This window comes from Limanda limanda, chromosome 6 (assembly GCF_963576545.1).
Source record: "Limanda limanda chromosome 6, fLimLim1.1, whole genome shotgun sequence".
NCBI lineage: Eukaryota > Metazoa > Chordata > Actinopteri > Pleuronectiformes > Pleuronectidae > Limanda > Limanda limanda.
This window is the reverse complement of record NC_083641.1, coordinates 15,347,602-15,360,675: the sequence shown is the minus strand read 5'-3', so window position 1 is coordinate 15,360,675 and position 13,074 is coordinate 15,347,602. Positions and strand designations below refer to the sequence as shown.

The 13,074-nt window shown below is 45.4% G+C and overlaps 1 protein-coding gene across 1 annotated transcript in view; it reads left to right on the top strand.

Annotated features, from left to right (window-relative positions):
• The first annotated feature begins 1,863 nt into the window (after positions 1-1,863).
• Positions 1,864-13,074, top strand: part of sphkap (SPHK1 interactor, AKAP domain containing) — a 36,569-nt gene continuing 25,358 nt past the window's right edge. The window contains exons 1-3 of the mRNA XM_061073693.1: positions 1,864-1,898; positions 4,050-4,152; positions 5,550-5,660. Of these exons, the coding sequence (XP_060929676.1) occupies positions 1,864-1,898; positions 4,050-4,152; positions 5,550-5,660 (249 nt within the window). The remainder of the gene's footprint in view (positions 1,899-4,049; positions 4,153-5,549; positions 5,661-13,074) is intronic.

Below are 13,074 nucleotides of genomic sequence, written 5' to 3'. Positions count from 1 at the left end.
GGCTGCAATGCTACACAGAGATCGCCATCACAGACATGGGGTTTTGATATTGTTAGGGACTGAAAGCAAATGGCATCTCGAGGGGGTGAAATCACATGGCTGCTGATAACAGCATGTAAAAATCTATTTTGTTTGAGATAAAGTGCACACTGAAAATAAACATTCCCTTTGGCAAAAAATGATCCTTTTAGCCGAGTGAAGTGATAGCTCCACTTTAGCCCCCGTGCACAAAAACATAATCTGTCTGTCTCTTGCGCACGCTCACGACCACACAAACAGATCTCATCAGGACCCCTGCTTTCTTCTCCTGAATATCCACCACGTTCCTCATTCTCTGCCCACCACTTCCCTTCTCCCCCTCGACGGTGGGATGATGGAGAACTGCAGGTCACGACTTCTTCTTGAATTTATTTCAGTATTTCGTGACTTTCCTAATGGACCAAGGAGGGAATTCTTTCCTGTCACCATCAGATACAGAGATTGTAGATATTGCTCTCCGTATCCGTTCACTTACTGCTTGAGATGAGGGAGATGGGCTATCTCAAGTGGCAATTGGGAGTGAGGAAGAGGGTGAGGGAGTTGTGTTTGTGTGTGTTTTTTGTATTCCTCATACTCTACCTTGGTCAAAAGAGACTAGGATATGGACCAACGGACCAAAATGTAGGTAGACCAAAAGTGGTGGTCTTAATTCGGATGAAACACGATGCGGTTTGTTCGTAGTGTGAAAACACTTTTTGAATCATTCTGACATTCTGACCGATTAGAGGAAGTTGAGACAGAATTGAACAATAGAGGAAGAAGATGTTGAAGCAACTCATGGGATTGCTTCCAATGTTTAACTCCGAATGAAACTAATGTAATTAACCACTTCATTAATTTACTCTATTCAAACAACAAACCAATCATGTCAATTATAAGTGGACACAGCCTAAGTAGATATACAGCTCCATGACAGAGTCTAATATAATCCTCTAATACTTGATCTTCACAATACAATACTACATGGACAGGTCTGCTTCTGCTTTGCTGGTAAAGAAGCGCTTGAGATGTGTTGATGGATGATTCTGTGAGCTCTTTGAGCGTAAAGGAGCAAAAGGTGGGTCAACCACATAATTTATTGCACTGACACACAGTCCTGTGAAAGGAAGTACAGCACCTGCCTGAACAGAGGAAACAATAGGAGTGAAATTCACATGCAGGTGAAAGTTAGACAGGGCTGCAGGTGTGTGTCACATCTAAGCTTGGAGTTATCTCAATCTATACATCTTTATTTTTCTAAATTATTAAGCCTATGTTCATCCCCCCTTCACTACTGGTGCTGTTATACTGTCAGAGCTATATTTTGCTGCCTCAGCATTCTCCAGTGATCTATACGTTTATTATCCTCTCAGTCAAACGGCCCCTGGAGTGTGAGTGGTTAAATGGAGTTGGACTATGAGGCGCATTGATAGAAAAAACAACTACGCACTTGTGCGCGTGTCACTGTTTGTACACACTAGTGTGCGTCAAAATGCGCGCGCACTGCCCATACCCATGCCCTCGCCTGCGTCGTGCAGCTCGTTCCGTCTGATCCATGCGGGCTCGATCCTGCGCCTGCACTCACTTGGCTGAGAGACGCGCAGGGCAGCCAGTGGTCTGCTGCTGCTGCTGATTCCTCTCCATCACCACACCAGTGCTCCTTCAGACTGGTTGAGGCGGACCAGACTGGGATTCCTTCAGCGCTTGTTCGGGGAGGCGCATCTGGACCGCGGAGAGTGTCCCGGAACAATTACGCGTGGCTGGTACCTGAGCCAGTGCACCCCCACACAGGGAATAACCGCACCGGCTGGGGAGAATTTGCCTTTTTTTTTAATTGTTGACAGAATGGCGGGCGCAAAGTGCCTTCTGAAAACACCGAGGTAGGAAACTGCTTATTTGCCTCGTATAGAAAGAAAAATGTCGATGTGCATTGTCGCATATTTCAGAACTAAAGAATTATCCCTGTTGGCTCTGAATTTATCCAGCATTAAAAATCTACTTTATAGTTTTGTGTTGCATCTGTGGTGTCACTTCACTATCCGAGCTCACTATTCAATCTGATGTGACATTTGTTGCAGCCTTTAACATATAGAATTTGAGATGTTTTATTAAAGCAGCTTTGTGATGAAGCAGCCTAAGTGTACGGTGGCAGTGTACAGCATCGTTTGTGTTGCATTGACTCAAAGCACAGTGGTTTTTGTGTGACTGTACAAACTGTTTCGGTTTGTGATCAGGGTTGAAAAGAGCGCTCATTCTAGACTGTCCGTGTTCGTGCAGTAAACAAGAGACAGTCTATTTCAGCCTGCATGGGCTGACTTGTGGAGACGAGTGGACAGAAGTTCCCATAGAGATGATCGGACATTATTTAATAGGATCAAGTCCTGATTTTTCACAAATGAAAGTTCTGCATCTTTCGAGACCCAAACTTTCCACGCTGATTATTTGGCCCGATGAAAGCGTTTCCAAAGCGGTTATCAAGGCGCTGGCACAAAAGTTGCCCCTTTGCTCACAAATGTTTCCTTTGGCGAAATCCTCAACCACATCAGCGTCCAAGGTGAATGTACAGCGGTCGATCGTCCTTGAAATACAGATGTTTCTGGGGTTAATTGTGTCCTCGGGTCAGGTTTGTTCCCGCAGGGAGTGCAGCAACCTGTCAGTCATTGTGTCGTGACGCAAAGGTCGTTATACGCGCACGGATAAGAAAAGGGGTCGTGCGTGAAAGACCTATCTTCAGATTTATATAGAAAACCTCTCATCATGTGCATGAACACACCAGGTCGTCTATTTATCTTTTACAGTGTTCCTTTTTCTTTTTCTTTTTTTTATCAGAGTTCGGTTTCCAATGTTCTGCATGCCTCCAACATTCGCTGCAGAATCGGTGTGCGTGTGTTGCATGGGTGTTTTTGATGTGTGTGCCTCACGCAGCTCCCCATTTAAACCGCATCACATCCAATTCTCTCCAGTAGCATTTCACCGCAAACTCACTTCCCCTGGGTTTGTTTACATCAGGCATGTTTATTAGCTGCAAATAGATAGTGTGATCCCTCAGGGGCTGTCAACATGGACTACCTTTAATTGGCTTTGAAATATGTGTATAACAGAAGAAAAACAAAACACAACTGCTCCTATTTGAATATGCATCGCGAGCCTCTTTATTTTCCAAATTGATCCTCATTAAAGCCATTCGAAGATAAGCTTCGATTTGGCTTATCTCGGTGAAAGCATGCATGGTGGATAGAGAAGCTTTCCATTGGTTGTTTCAGTTTGCTACTTTGTCTTTTAGGCTCAACGCAGACATTCTCATCTCATCGCTGCAATTTTGTCCTGTGCACCAAATGAAGGTCACATGTTTCGTCCCTGTTTGTCCTGCGCTCTAATCCTCTGCTGCCATTTCTGTCACAGTCAAATTGCATGATTTGACAAGGTGGTGCTGTATTTTTTTGACAATTTAATGCTATTATTCATGTGAAATTACTTTATTTTGTCACACTCCTGTAAAAAGCTGCAGTTCTCTGATGGGGCCAACATGCAGCTTTGGCTTCATGTCAGGGAGAGTCGGTTTCATGAGCGTGTTTGTGTAATTTCCTGCAGAGAGAGAAAGCTTCACAGTGAAGCAACGTATGGCCCATAAATGGCTTCCCATAAATAATAATGTGATATAACATCTTGGCATCCAAAGATCCACACTTGAACTCTTCAATAAATACAAGTACATATCACTTTGCTTGGCCATGAACTGTTACATTTCAAATTGGATTATTAGAAGCTGTCCTGCCTCTGAATGACTGTCCTGCCTCTGAATGATTGAAATATTACCCTTCTCTGACTAAAACTGTCTTGTTAATACACATGCTGATACGGCCACGTGCTGTACAGTGAGGACAAACGTGACATGTACCACGGCTGCTGCAGTCAGAGTGGAGATACAACCCATCCTCGCTGATCAGAGACTTTCTTAAAAACGAAGTGTTGAGCATTTGACAAGACCTTGCTCTGACAAAGTCGACTTCGTTCCCTTCTCTGCCTTTCAGTAACTTCCAGTCGTCTGCCATGTTTGACGGCTCTGAGTCTGTGGAGGTGGAGGGAGGCAGCACCGACAGCACAGTGGCCTCGTCCATCAGCGCCTGCAAGAAGGTAAGAACAACAGAGCTGGGTGCTTGTGTGTGCATCGACCCTCATGTGTCCCTCTGTCTGTGCATGTGCTGTATGTATGTGCATGTGCACCTGTCCGTCATATCCGACCCCTCATCACTCTGCGTTTCCAGCAACGCGAGCGACTTTCATTTCCTCCTCTTCTTATTGCACAACCCCTGGGTGCCAGTGACACCCAGGGGTTGTGCAATAAGAAAAAAAAGCCACGGCCCTCGGGTGAGCCCGGTAGATTTATCATCTCCAGGTGCCACAGAGACAGGAGGGGAAATGGTTCAGATCAGTGGGCTGAGGTGGAGGCTAGATTGAATTTCCTTTTAAAGTAGATGAGTCTGTTTGTGTGTGTGTGTGTGTGTGTGTGTCCTTTACTGTACGTGTGTGTTTGTGCTTTTGGACTCACTGGTGTGTGCTTCCTAATTAGCCCACCGCCCGTGATCTCAACCGACCACCACTCGGCAGCGTCCTGTAGAGGCACGAGGTGACAACTCTGTTATAATTGAGCCTCAGGTTCTTCTGTCCTGTTTGCTGCGATTGCTCCCGGCGAGTTCAGCTGAGTCAGCGTCACCTTTACCTGGACAAGGGCCCACGCAGATGGCCCTGGCCTTAGGTTGCAAGACTGGTGGGGGGGGAGTGATTTGTCACTAAAAATACACAGTGAGATGAGAGAGGACAGTGCACACGTTATATCCGTCATATTTAAAGTAATTACACAAGGACTATTTTTAATATTCAGCCTACAGCAGCACAAACAAATGACTGGTGTATTTATAAAAATAAATAAACCATATGGCCAAATCCTGTTATGAGATACGCATCAAAGGGAATGTTTGGATCCATCCTGGTAAATACTTTGGCTTTGTAACTGTGGGATTATTAAAGTCGAAGAGTCAATAGAGACAAATTAATTAAGCCAAAAAAGCCCACTTGCTTGTCATTGACAGTAGCATCTCTGTAGCTGCAGCTTTCACACAGAAGGCTCCATTACAGCATCTCTCCAGGGAGGAGACTTCAACTGTCTCCTCATATACACTGTGTGTGTCTGTGTGTGTATATATATATATTATGTGCCGTGTCTGGTTAGCTGACACATTATTGATCTTGTGTCTCGGACACTTATCCAGAAGTAAAGGTTCTGGAGAAAGGTCAATTGATCCCATCAACTAAAGGGGGAGGCACAGAGGCTGCAGGCAGATGAAAGTGAATAGGTGACTCAGATGATGTGTGTGTTGTGTGTGTGTGTGTGTGTGTGTGTGTGTGTGTGTGTGTGTGTGTGTAGTCCTGGTGTGTGCTCCATGTGTGTCTCTGTGTGGTGTGACTTCAGCACCACTCCACCTGAACTGTGTTTATATCTCTGTGTGTGTGTTTGTGTGTTTGTGCTGCAGGTGTTGTGCAGTAACAGTGTGCTGGACTCGTCTGACTACTGGCTGAGGAACGAGAAGACTCTGTGTAGACTGGGCCTGCTCGACGATGACGCCGAGGGAGGCTGCACCATGGTGAGTACAGCCACGCTGCGGGTGATGAAACATGCACAAACCTCCAGCAACAAAGACACAGAGATGGTCGTCTCCAGTGTCGGGTCTTAAAGGTAGAGGAGGTGTGTTGGTGGCACCAGGCGACAGTCAGGTATCGGCATTGATGTGAGGTATCGTCTGAAAACCACACACTCTTCACTCTGTGCCCTTCAGTGGCTTCACCTGAGTGGTTTGTTGACAGGAAGTAAATAATGTTTTGTGTTGCAGCAGGTTGTTGGCGCCTCTTTGCCGCTATTGAGCTGCCATGTTTTGCTCAAAAGGTCCAATGTGTCTTTTATTGTGTTGAGAGAATGTGTTGGTAAAATAGACTGGATTAAGGCCAATGTTAAGTCTGCGGTCACATTACTATTATATTACTTTCTTCTACCACTTCTCTAAAAATGGAGAAGTACTTATTCTACTTTTTCTGCAGTTTTTCTATACTAATATTTTGTATAGCATTTTGAAGAATATATTGATTTCACCTTATATGCAGTAACAGCTTGTGCGAGCAGAGGTGTTGTTACACATAAATTCACCTGAACATCACAGATGGCCACATCACAGCTCCATCGGGGCTGTTTGCATTTAAAGAGCGACATAACAGCAAATCATAATCCTGCTAGTTTAACCTCCTGTTTTGCTGCAGTGATGTAGAGTGTGTGTGCGTTGCTCATGGGCTTTGTGCGCCTGTTGGAAGGGGACAATTATGACTTTTCACAAATGACAAATGTACAACCAAAGATTTTCTTAGCGCGGATGTTGTAAATTACACAATCACAATCGACCCTCCAAAGTATAAGCAGTTTGGATAATATATGGACAGATAGATGGATTGCTTTATCGATGCATCTGTTGTCTTCATTTTATTACAAAAGATTTTCATAGCGCGGATGTTGTAAATTGCACAATCACAATCTGCGGAAAAGAAGCTCAATGAAATCTCAGCAGCACCTTGGTAATTAGACTATTATTAGGAAGATGGCGCTATATAGGGCAACACGGCAGACCAGTGGGTGTAATAACTGTTGCCTCACAACTAAATGGTTCCCAGTTTGGCTGGGGTCTTTCTGTGTGGAGCTGCATGTTCTCCCTGTATGTATCTGCATTGGACTTCTCTGGGTATCCCTGCCCCCTCCCACAGTCCCAAGACAGATTGAGTTTAGGTTTTTAATTGTTGGTGAGAGTGAGAGAGTGAATGGTTGGGCTCAAACCCCCCCACCCCTTCGACCCTCCAAAGTATAAGCAGTTTGGATAATATATGGACAGATAGATGGATTGCTTTATCGATGCATCTGTTGTCTTCATTTTATTACAAAATGAAAAGATTGTAACAGAGGGTTCTTTATATTCCATCTCTACTCTACCACAGCATATCAAGGATAGTTTGACTTTCTCCTTAGATTAGAAGAACCTCACTGTTGCTAGACAAACATCCTCTACCTGCCTCTGGACTCTCAGAAGGACAACATCAGTCCTGACATGCCAACTCAACTCAGGTGATCAAAGGTTAATGCCATTAGATTAGGTTTGCCTGACAACGAGAATGATACAATACTGTCCTCAATTGTTTAACAGACATATTTTAATCACATTTATCAGTATACAGTTATGTAGTGTACCTAGAGCTAGTGTGTCTCGCTGTGCTTCCTCTCAACATTCACTTATTTAAAGCTCTTCAATCCTTGATCAAATTACTCAATGTAAAAGTGTTTGTTGTAACCTGACTCTTAAACTGTATATACAGTGTTTGAATCACTGTAATCACCGTCCTCTGCTTCATTATCACGGTGACTAACACTGAGCGTATAAATCACAATCAGCAGCACACATTTGAAAACACATCAATCATTATACAGCAGCCTGTGCACATTAGTCAGTGTACTATGGATTGGCCTATTTATAAGTTAAGTCTGGATGTTCGGAATGAGAACTCTGTGCATTCAAAGTTTAAAACAGGTTTAGTGTGCTACTGATTAAACATAAATTGTCTATAAAAAAATAACACTAAGTTTAACCTTGTGCGTAATGGTATTAATGAGCAGTTCTCAGACTCTCCACACCTTCTGTTCAGTGCGTGCTGGGATAGATCATGATGAAACTATAATGGTTATTTGAGCTGACATAGAGAGGCAGACTCTTCTTCGATTTTACAATTTAAGTATTGAGCTTTGGGCAATAAACTTGTTTCTTTTACTATTAAGTCACTCTATGATATATAGTTTTTAACTGTGGAACATTTACACCATTACACCAAAACTCCATCCAGTCCTGCAGCATCAATTTCACTTGCTGGCTTGCTGGGCATCGGGGGCCACTGGTTGGTGATTTTGAGGTAACACGTGTCAAATGACACCGCAATAAACCAGACAAACATGAAGAGTGACATTGGAGTTTAGAAAAAGGGTGATTATTGTCAACACAGATTACTCAGTCGTAGTTCTCTAAAACGTTTTTATAGACTTTGACATTTAGACGGTACTCTGGTCACTGTGGATGTGGGAATTTATAAAATATGTCAACAGAGAGAAAGGGAGATGAAAAGAGAGAGAGAGAGAAAGAGGCTTTTAGCTGCAGAGGACAAACATGCTTTATCCTCTCTGTCCACCAATTCTGATGTGTCACCTTCGATCACTCGTTCATCCTAAAAAGCAAGTTAAGCATGAATTGCTTTCGGGGCTTTACTTGTTTTGGTTGTTTGTGAAGAGGAGTAACAGGCGAATGTACGAGGACAGATTTACAACAGGAGTGGTTCATGTTGTGTTTATTCTGTTTATCGAAGATGACATTTTGGCTCAGAGTCCTTGTTGTTGTTTGGCCTCATTAAAGAACCAGTCTGAAATATATAATCGCTTCTCTGTAATAGCATCATCTGAAATGTCATGTCTCAAGAAGAATGACTTTCTCAACCCGCACTTCAGTGATGGCCTGATAATAAGTCTGAATATCATTTCCTCAGGGGGTGAAAGTCAGTTTTCTCACCTTTCACTGTAAAAAATCTCTGTTCTTTCTTCTTTGCCATTTCTTTGGTTTTTGATTACCAATCCCACATTTCTAGACTACGTGGCGTCCTTAAGAAAATCGTTCCAACACAGAGATACTGAAGTGCAGAACAAATATCTCAGGATGACAAAAGCGTAGAAGACATCGATGGAAGATGGATGTGTGAAAGGGAAACTACAGAGAAAGTCTGGACTCAATTCTTCTGCCTTTATCTGCAGCAGGTCATGTCTGATAACAGCGTATGAGAGGTGAAACAGTTGGATAGGAAAAGCAAATCATGGCAATTATTCTGAACTTTACCATTAACAATGTGATTCATTTTTTATCACCTCTAAAATAAACTAAAATTACTTAATATTTGATAATGACTTTAAAAATGTAGACTTGTGTATTTACTTTGTTTGGCTCTTACTCAAACTTATTCAATCCAAACTTGGAGTCGCTCCATTGGGGAGAAATTATGCTGTGATTGGTCCGAACAGCTTCTGTTTGTCAGGGCGGGCTTTATACCATGATGGACAGATGATCAACCATAGATATGATCAGCAGTTACGTAATCAACTACGTCATCAAACAGCGCTTGGGTTGACGTTTTCCACAAACATGCCTGCCGCTGGAGAGCTGAGATGTGTAGATGCTGCCATTGAGTCTGTTTTAGAAGACATCAATAGCGCATTAATTTTGAAAGAGGAACAAAGAAACGCGATCAAGGCATGGCGATGCAACTCGGTGTGCACGACGAGGTGGACATTATTTTTTCATCGATAAAACTATTTCATTTTCGCTATGTGGAAGGAGGTTTCCCTGAACGAGGTTGCCCTGAACGCAGCACACCGAGGATTAGCAGCTTGAGGTAGCAGCCCGGAGCTAGACTCCACGGCTCGGCTTCATGTCCGCACCATAGACTGTATATATGGTCCGCACACGGACCGTCAGTCCACGGGGAAGGGAACCTGGACAGACCCGGGTCTGGGTGAGGAGTTCCGAAAGTGAGGGCGTGACAACAACCGGACTGAGAGGTCGAGAGCCGTCAAATCGAGCTAGCTCTCAGCGGCTAGCTGCTCTCTCAGCGGGGCTTAGGAGTACAGCACCCGTTTAACTGCCACAAGAGTTGTTCATCTTGTAATAAAGATCTCAATGAGGAAACACGCTGTGTTGTTTTTTTATGTTAAGAGAAAGTCTTGACTGTCTGACTTAGTAAATAACTCACAATGTCGCTAAACATACGTCACATACTACGTTGCTCTGATTGGTTGAAGGTCTATCCAATTGAGCGAAGAGGCATTTTTTTTCCTGGATCTATTTCGACCTCCCTCAGACCGTCACCACGGTCTTAACACGAATGATGTCCTCATCTCCCTATCCTCGAGACCAAATATCAACAATGTCACGTGAGTGACCTTAAGGGGGCTGGGCTCACCGCCCATAAAGCTCCCCGGTGAGCGCGGCCGCCTCCTCCTCTTTTCTTCACTCGCCTCATCCGAGACCGACAGGTAAGTAAGATATTTTGGGACTCCACTTTTATCAATCCGACACTTTTGTGCAGGCGCCTTGTGTCCCTGAGGATTGTTTGTGGTTTTCCCCTTCTCTAAAAGTGAGGCAGAGGGCTACACTGCATGTGTTAAGCTCTGCTCTTTGTTTCAGGCAGCTTAATTAGCTGCACCTGGCACTAACTACTCATGTTCACAGCTTTGGGTAAGTATTGTTTATCTCGTGCTGTTTGTGTCCATACAGAGTTTGTTCTCTTACAGGAGTGAGTAGAAAAGTTGGGAAGCTTAATCAATAAATAATCTATCCCTTAAAACTGATTTGGATCGGGGGTGCCCCCCCCCCTCCTCACCCGGTAACTCGCTGTCCGCAGGGAGTGGGGTTTCTCCAACTCCCCCTCGTGCGTTCGCGCACAGTGAGTGGAGGTGAGTTAAAGCCAACCTTTTCACGTTTATTTGCCTTTCAAAAATGAATAAATAAACCGTGTTTGAGGCCAGGTAGTGTCCCCTTTTCACCTCTGTGCGCAGCAGGTGGGATTGTTTGCCTGTGTTCCCTGTATAAAATACAGTTGGTTATTGGTTATCACCCTTTGTAGGTGCTATTTTGTTTCCCTTAAAGCCCTGTTCGCAGTGGCTGGGATGTTGTTCTCTCTCCACCCCCCCACCCCCCTTGAAAAAGGCACCCCGTAACTCGCTGTCCGCAGGGAGTGGGGTTTCTCCAACTCCCCCTCGTGCGTTCGCGCACAATGAGTGGAGGTGAGTTAAAGCCAACCTTTTCACGTTTATTTGCCTTTCAAAAATGAATAAATAAACCGTGTTTGAGGCCAGGTAGTGTCCCCTTTTCGCCTCTGTGCGCAGCAGGTGGGATTGTTTGCCTGTGTTCCCTGTATAAAATACAGTTGGTTATTGGTTATCACCCTTTGTAGGTGCTATTTTGTTTCCCTTAAAGCCCTGTTCGCAGTGGCTGGGATGTTGTTCTCTCTCCACCCCCCCCACCCCCCTTGTTTTCTGCCATTGCAGGCATACAGTGGGCATTTTCAGGTGAATTAGTTATTTCACCCCTTCCTTCGTTTTATGTGATATTGGCCAGCTGTGATTAGCCTGTTTATAAGATCCCCTTTACCAGCTATCCGTAGCTGCTGGGCGCTATTGTTTATATATTTATTCTTAAATCACAAAAGTAACACAGAAATGTCCTCACATTTGTGCCATTATTGCCGGGGTATCATGGATCCCCGAGATGGCCACCGTGAATGCCCGACTTGTTTGGGCATGGCACATTTAATGGATGATATTGAGAACCCCTGTGTGGCAGCAGTGGAACTGCCTGTGGAGGAGCGTGTTAAAAGAGCCAGATGGGTGGAGCAGTCTGTTCGTGCTGGGGCCGTGCAGCCTCTACCAGCCAAACTAAATGAAAGGGGACACACCTCAAGGAAAGCCCCCCGAAAACGTGGGCATGAGCACACCCCTGTTCGCAGGCGGGACTCAAGCGAGACACAGGCTCCAAAACCTTCACAGAACCCAGCTGGTCAGCATGATGACACTCAGCTGCAAATCCTAGCGGCCATACGTAGTCTGTCAGACAGGTTGGGTAGAGTTGAGGCCCAGTACCCGGCCACAACAGCTAGGGCATCGAGGCATGGGCACTCCTCCCCGGACAGGTTACCCTCCTATCAGGAGGAGAATGTGGTTCACCCTGACATTCTCTCTCTCTATGCTCAAAATTCCCTTTTTGAAAGTGATGGGCAGTCTGAGGGTGCTGCTGGGCTAAAACAGCCTAAATCCACACAATGTGAGGGGGCGTCCAACCTCAGCAACATGGGTGAAAGTGAGCCTTCACCCATGGACGTCATCTCAAGGGTTTCAAGTGCGGCAAAAATTGTGGGGCTCAATGTTCCAACTGAGGCTCCTGCTCCAATGGATGGGATTTGGGCCGGCATCACTCAGACCCAGCAATCAGTTACTGTACCTGTGGCTGGTGACTATTTGCACATGCTCAGGAAAGCATGGAACATCCCAAGTGGGGCACCTCAGTTCAATGCAGGTTGCCGGAGACTGACTAAGAATCAGTATGCTCCTGAAACAGGTATGGGGGATATGCCTCCAGTTGAGCGGGAGATGGCAGCCTTAACATCTCTGGGTCCAGAGCGGGTAACCACCAATCCACGCTGTCCCCTGAAAGAGTGTGATAAGTCAGACCGACTGGTGTCTCGGACTTATAATGCAGCCACACGAGCAGCCCGCTCGGGCAATGCACTCGCCATTTTATTGGCAGCTCTTAGGAGAACAGCCAACCCAGAGGACCAGGACACCATGAGCCTGATAGACTCTGCCCTGGTCACTCATTCCCAGTTAACAAGGGACATTGGTGCAGCTATGTCATCTGCCATGGTAGCTCGGAGGCAGATCTGGTTGGCACAGACAACTCTTCCCGAGAATATCAGGAAAGAACTGACCAATATGCCAGTCGTGCCGGCACATGTTTTTCATCCTGACTCCCAGGGTGTGTTAGATAAGGCTGAACAGTCTCGGCGTACCAGAGAGTCAGTACAGCGCACTTTCAGAGGGGCTGCGTCTACCAGGTATAAACTTAGGGGCTCCCAGCCTCCCCACCGATCATCATCCTGGGCCCGTAAGGAGCCATGGGTGAATGACAGGCGACAGGCTACAGGATTCACAGCCTCTGGTGACTCCAAACAGCCTTCACAAAGTCGACGTGGGTTCTATCCCCGTTTTTCGACTAGAGGTGCTCCCCAGAGGAGGCGCCCCCCCAGAGGTCAAGGACCTCGGGGCGGTACAGCCTAGGGGTGGGGGGACACCCGCCGAACTTCATTCTCGGCTATGCCTGGACAGCTGGGAAGAAACTGTGTCAGACCCATGGGTGCTTGCTACAGTATCAAAGGGGT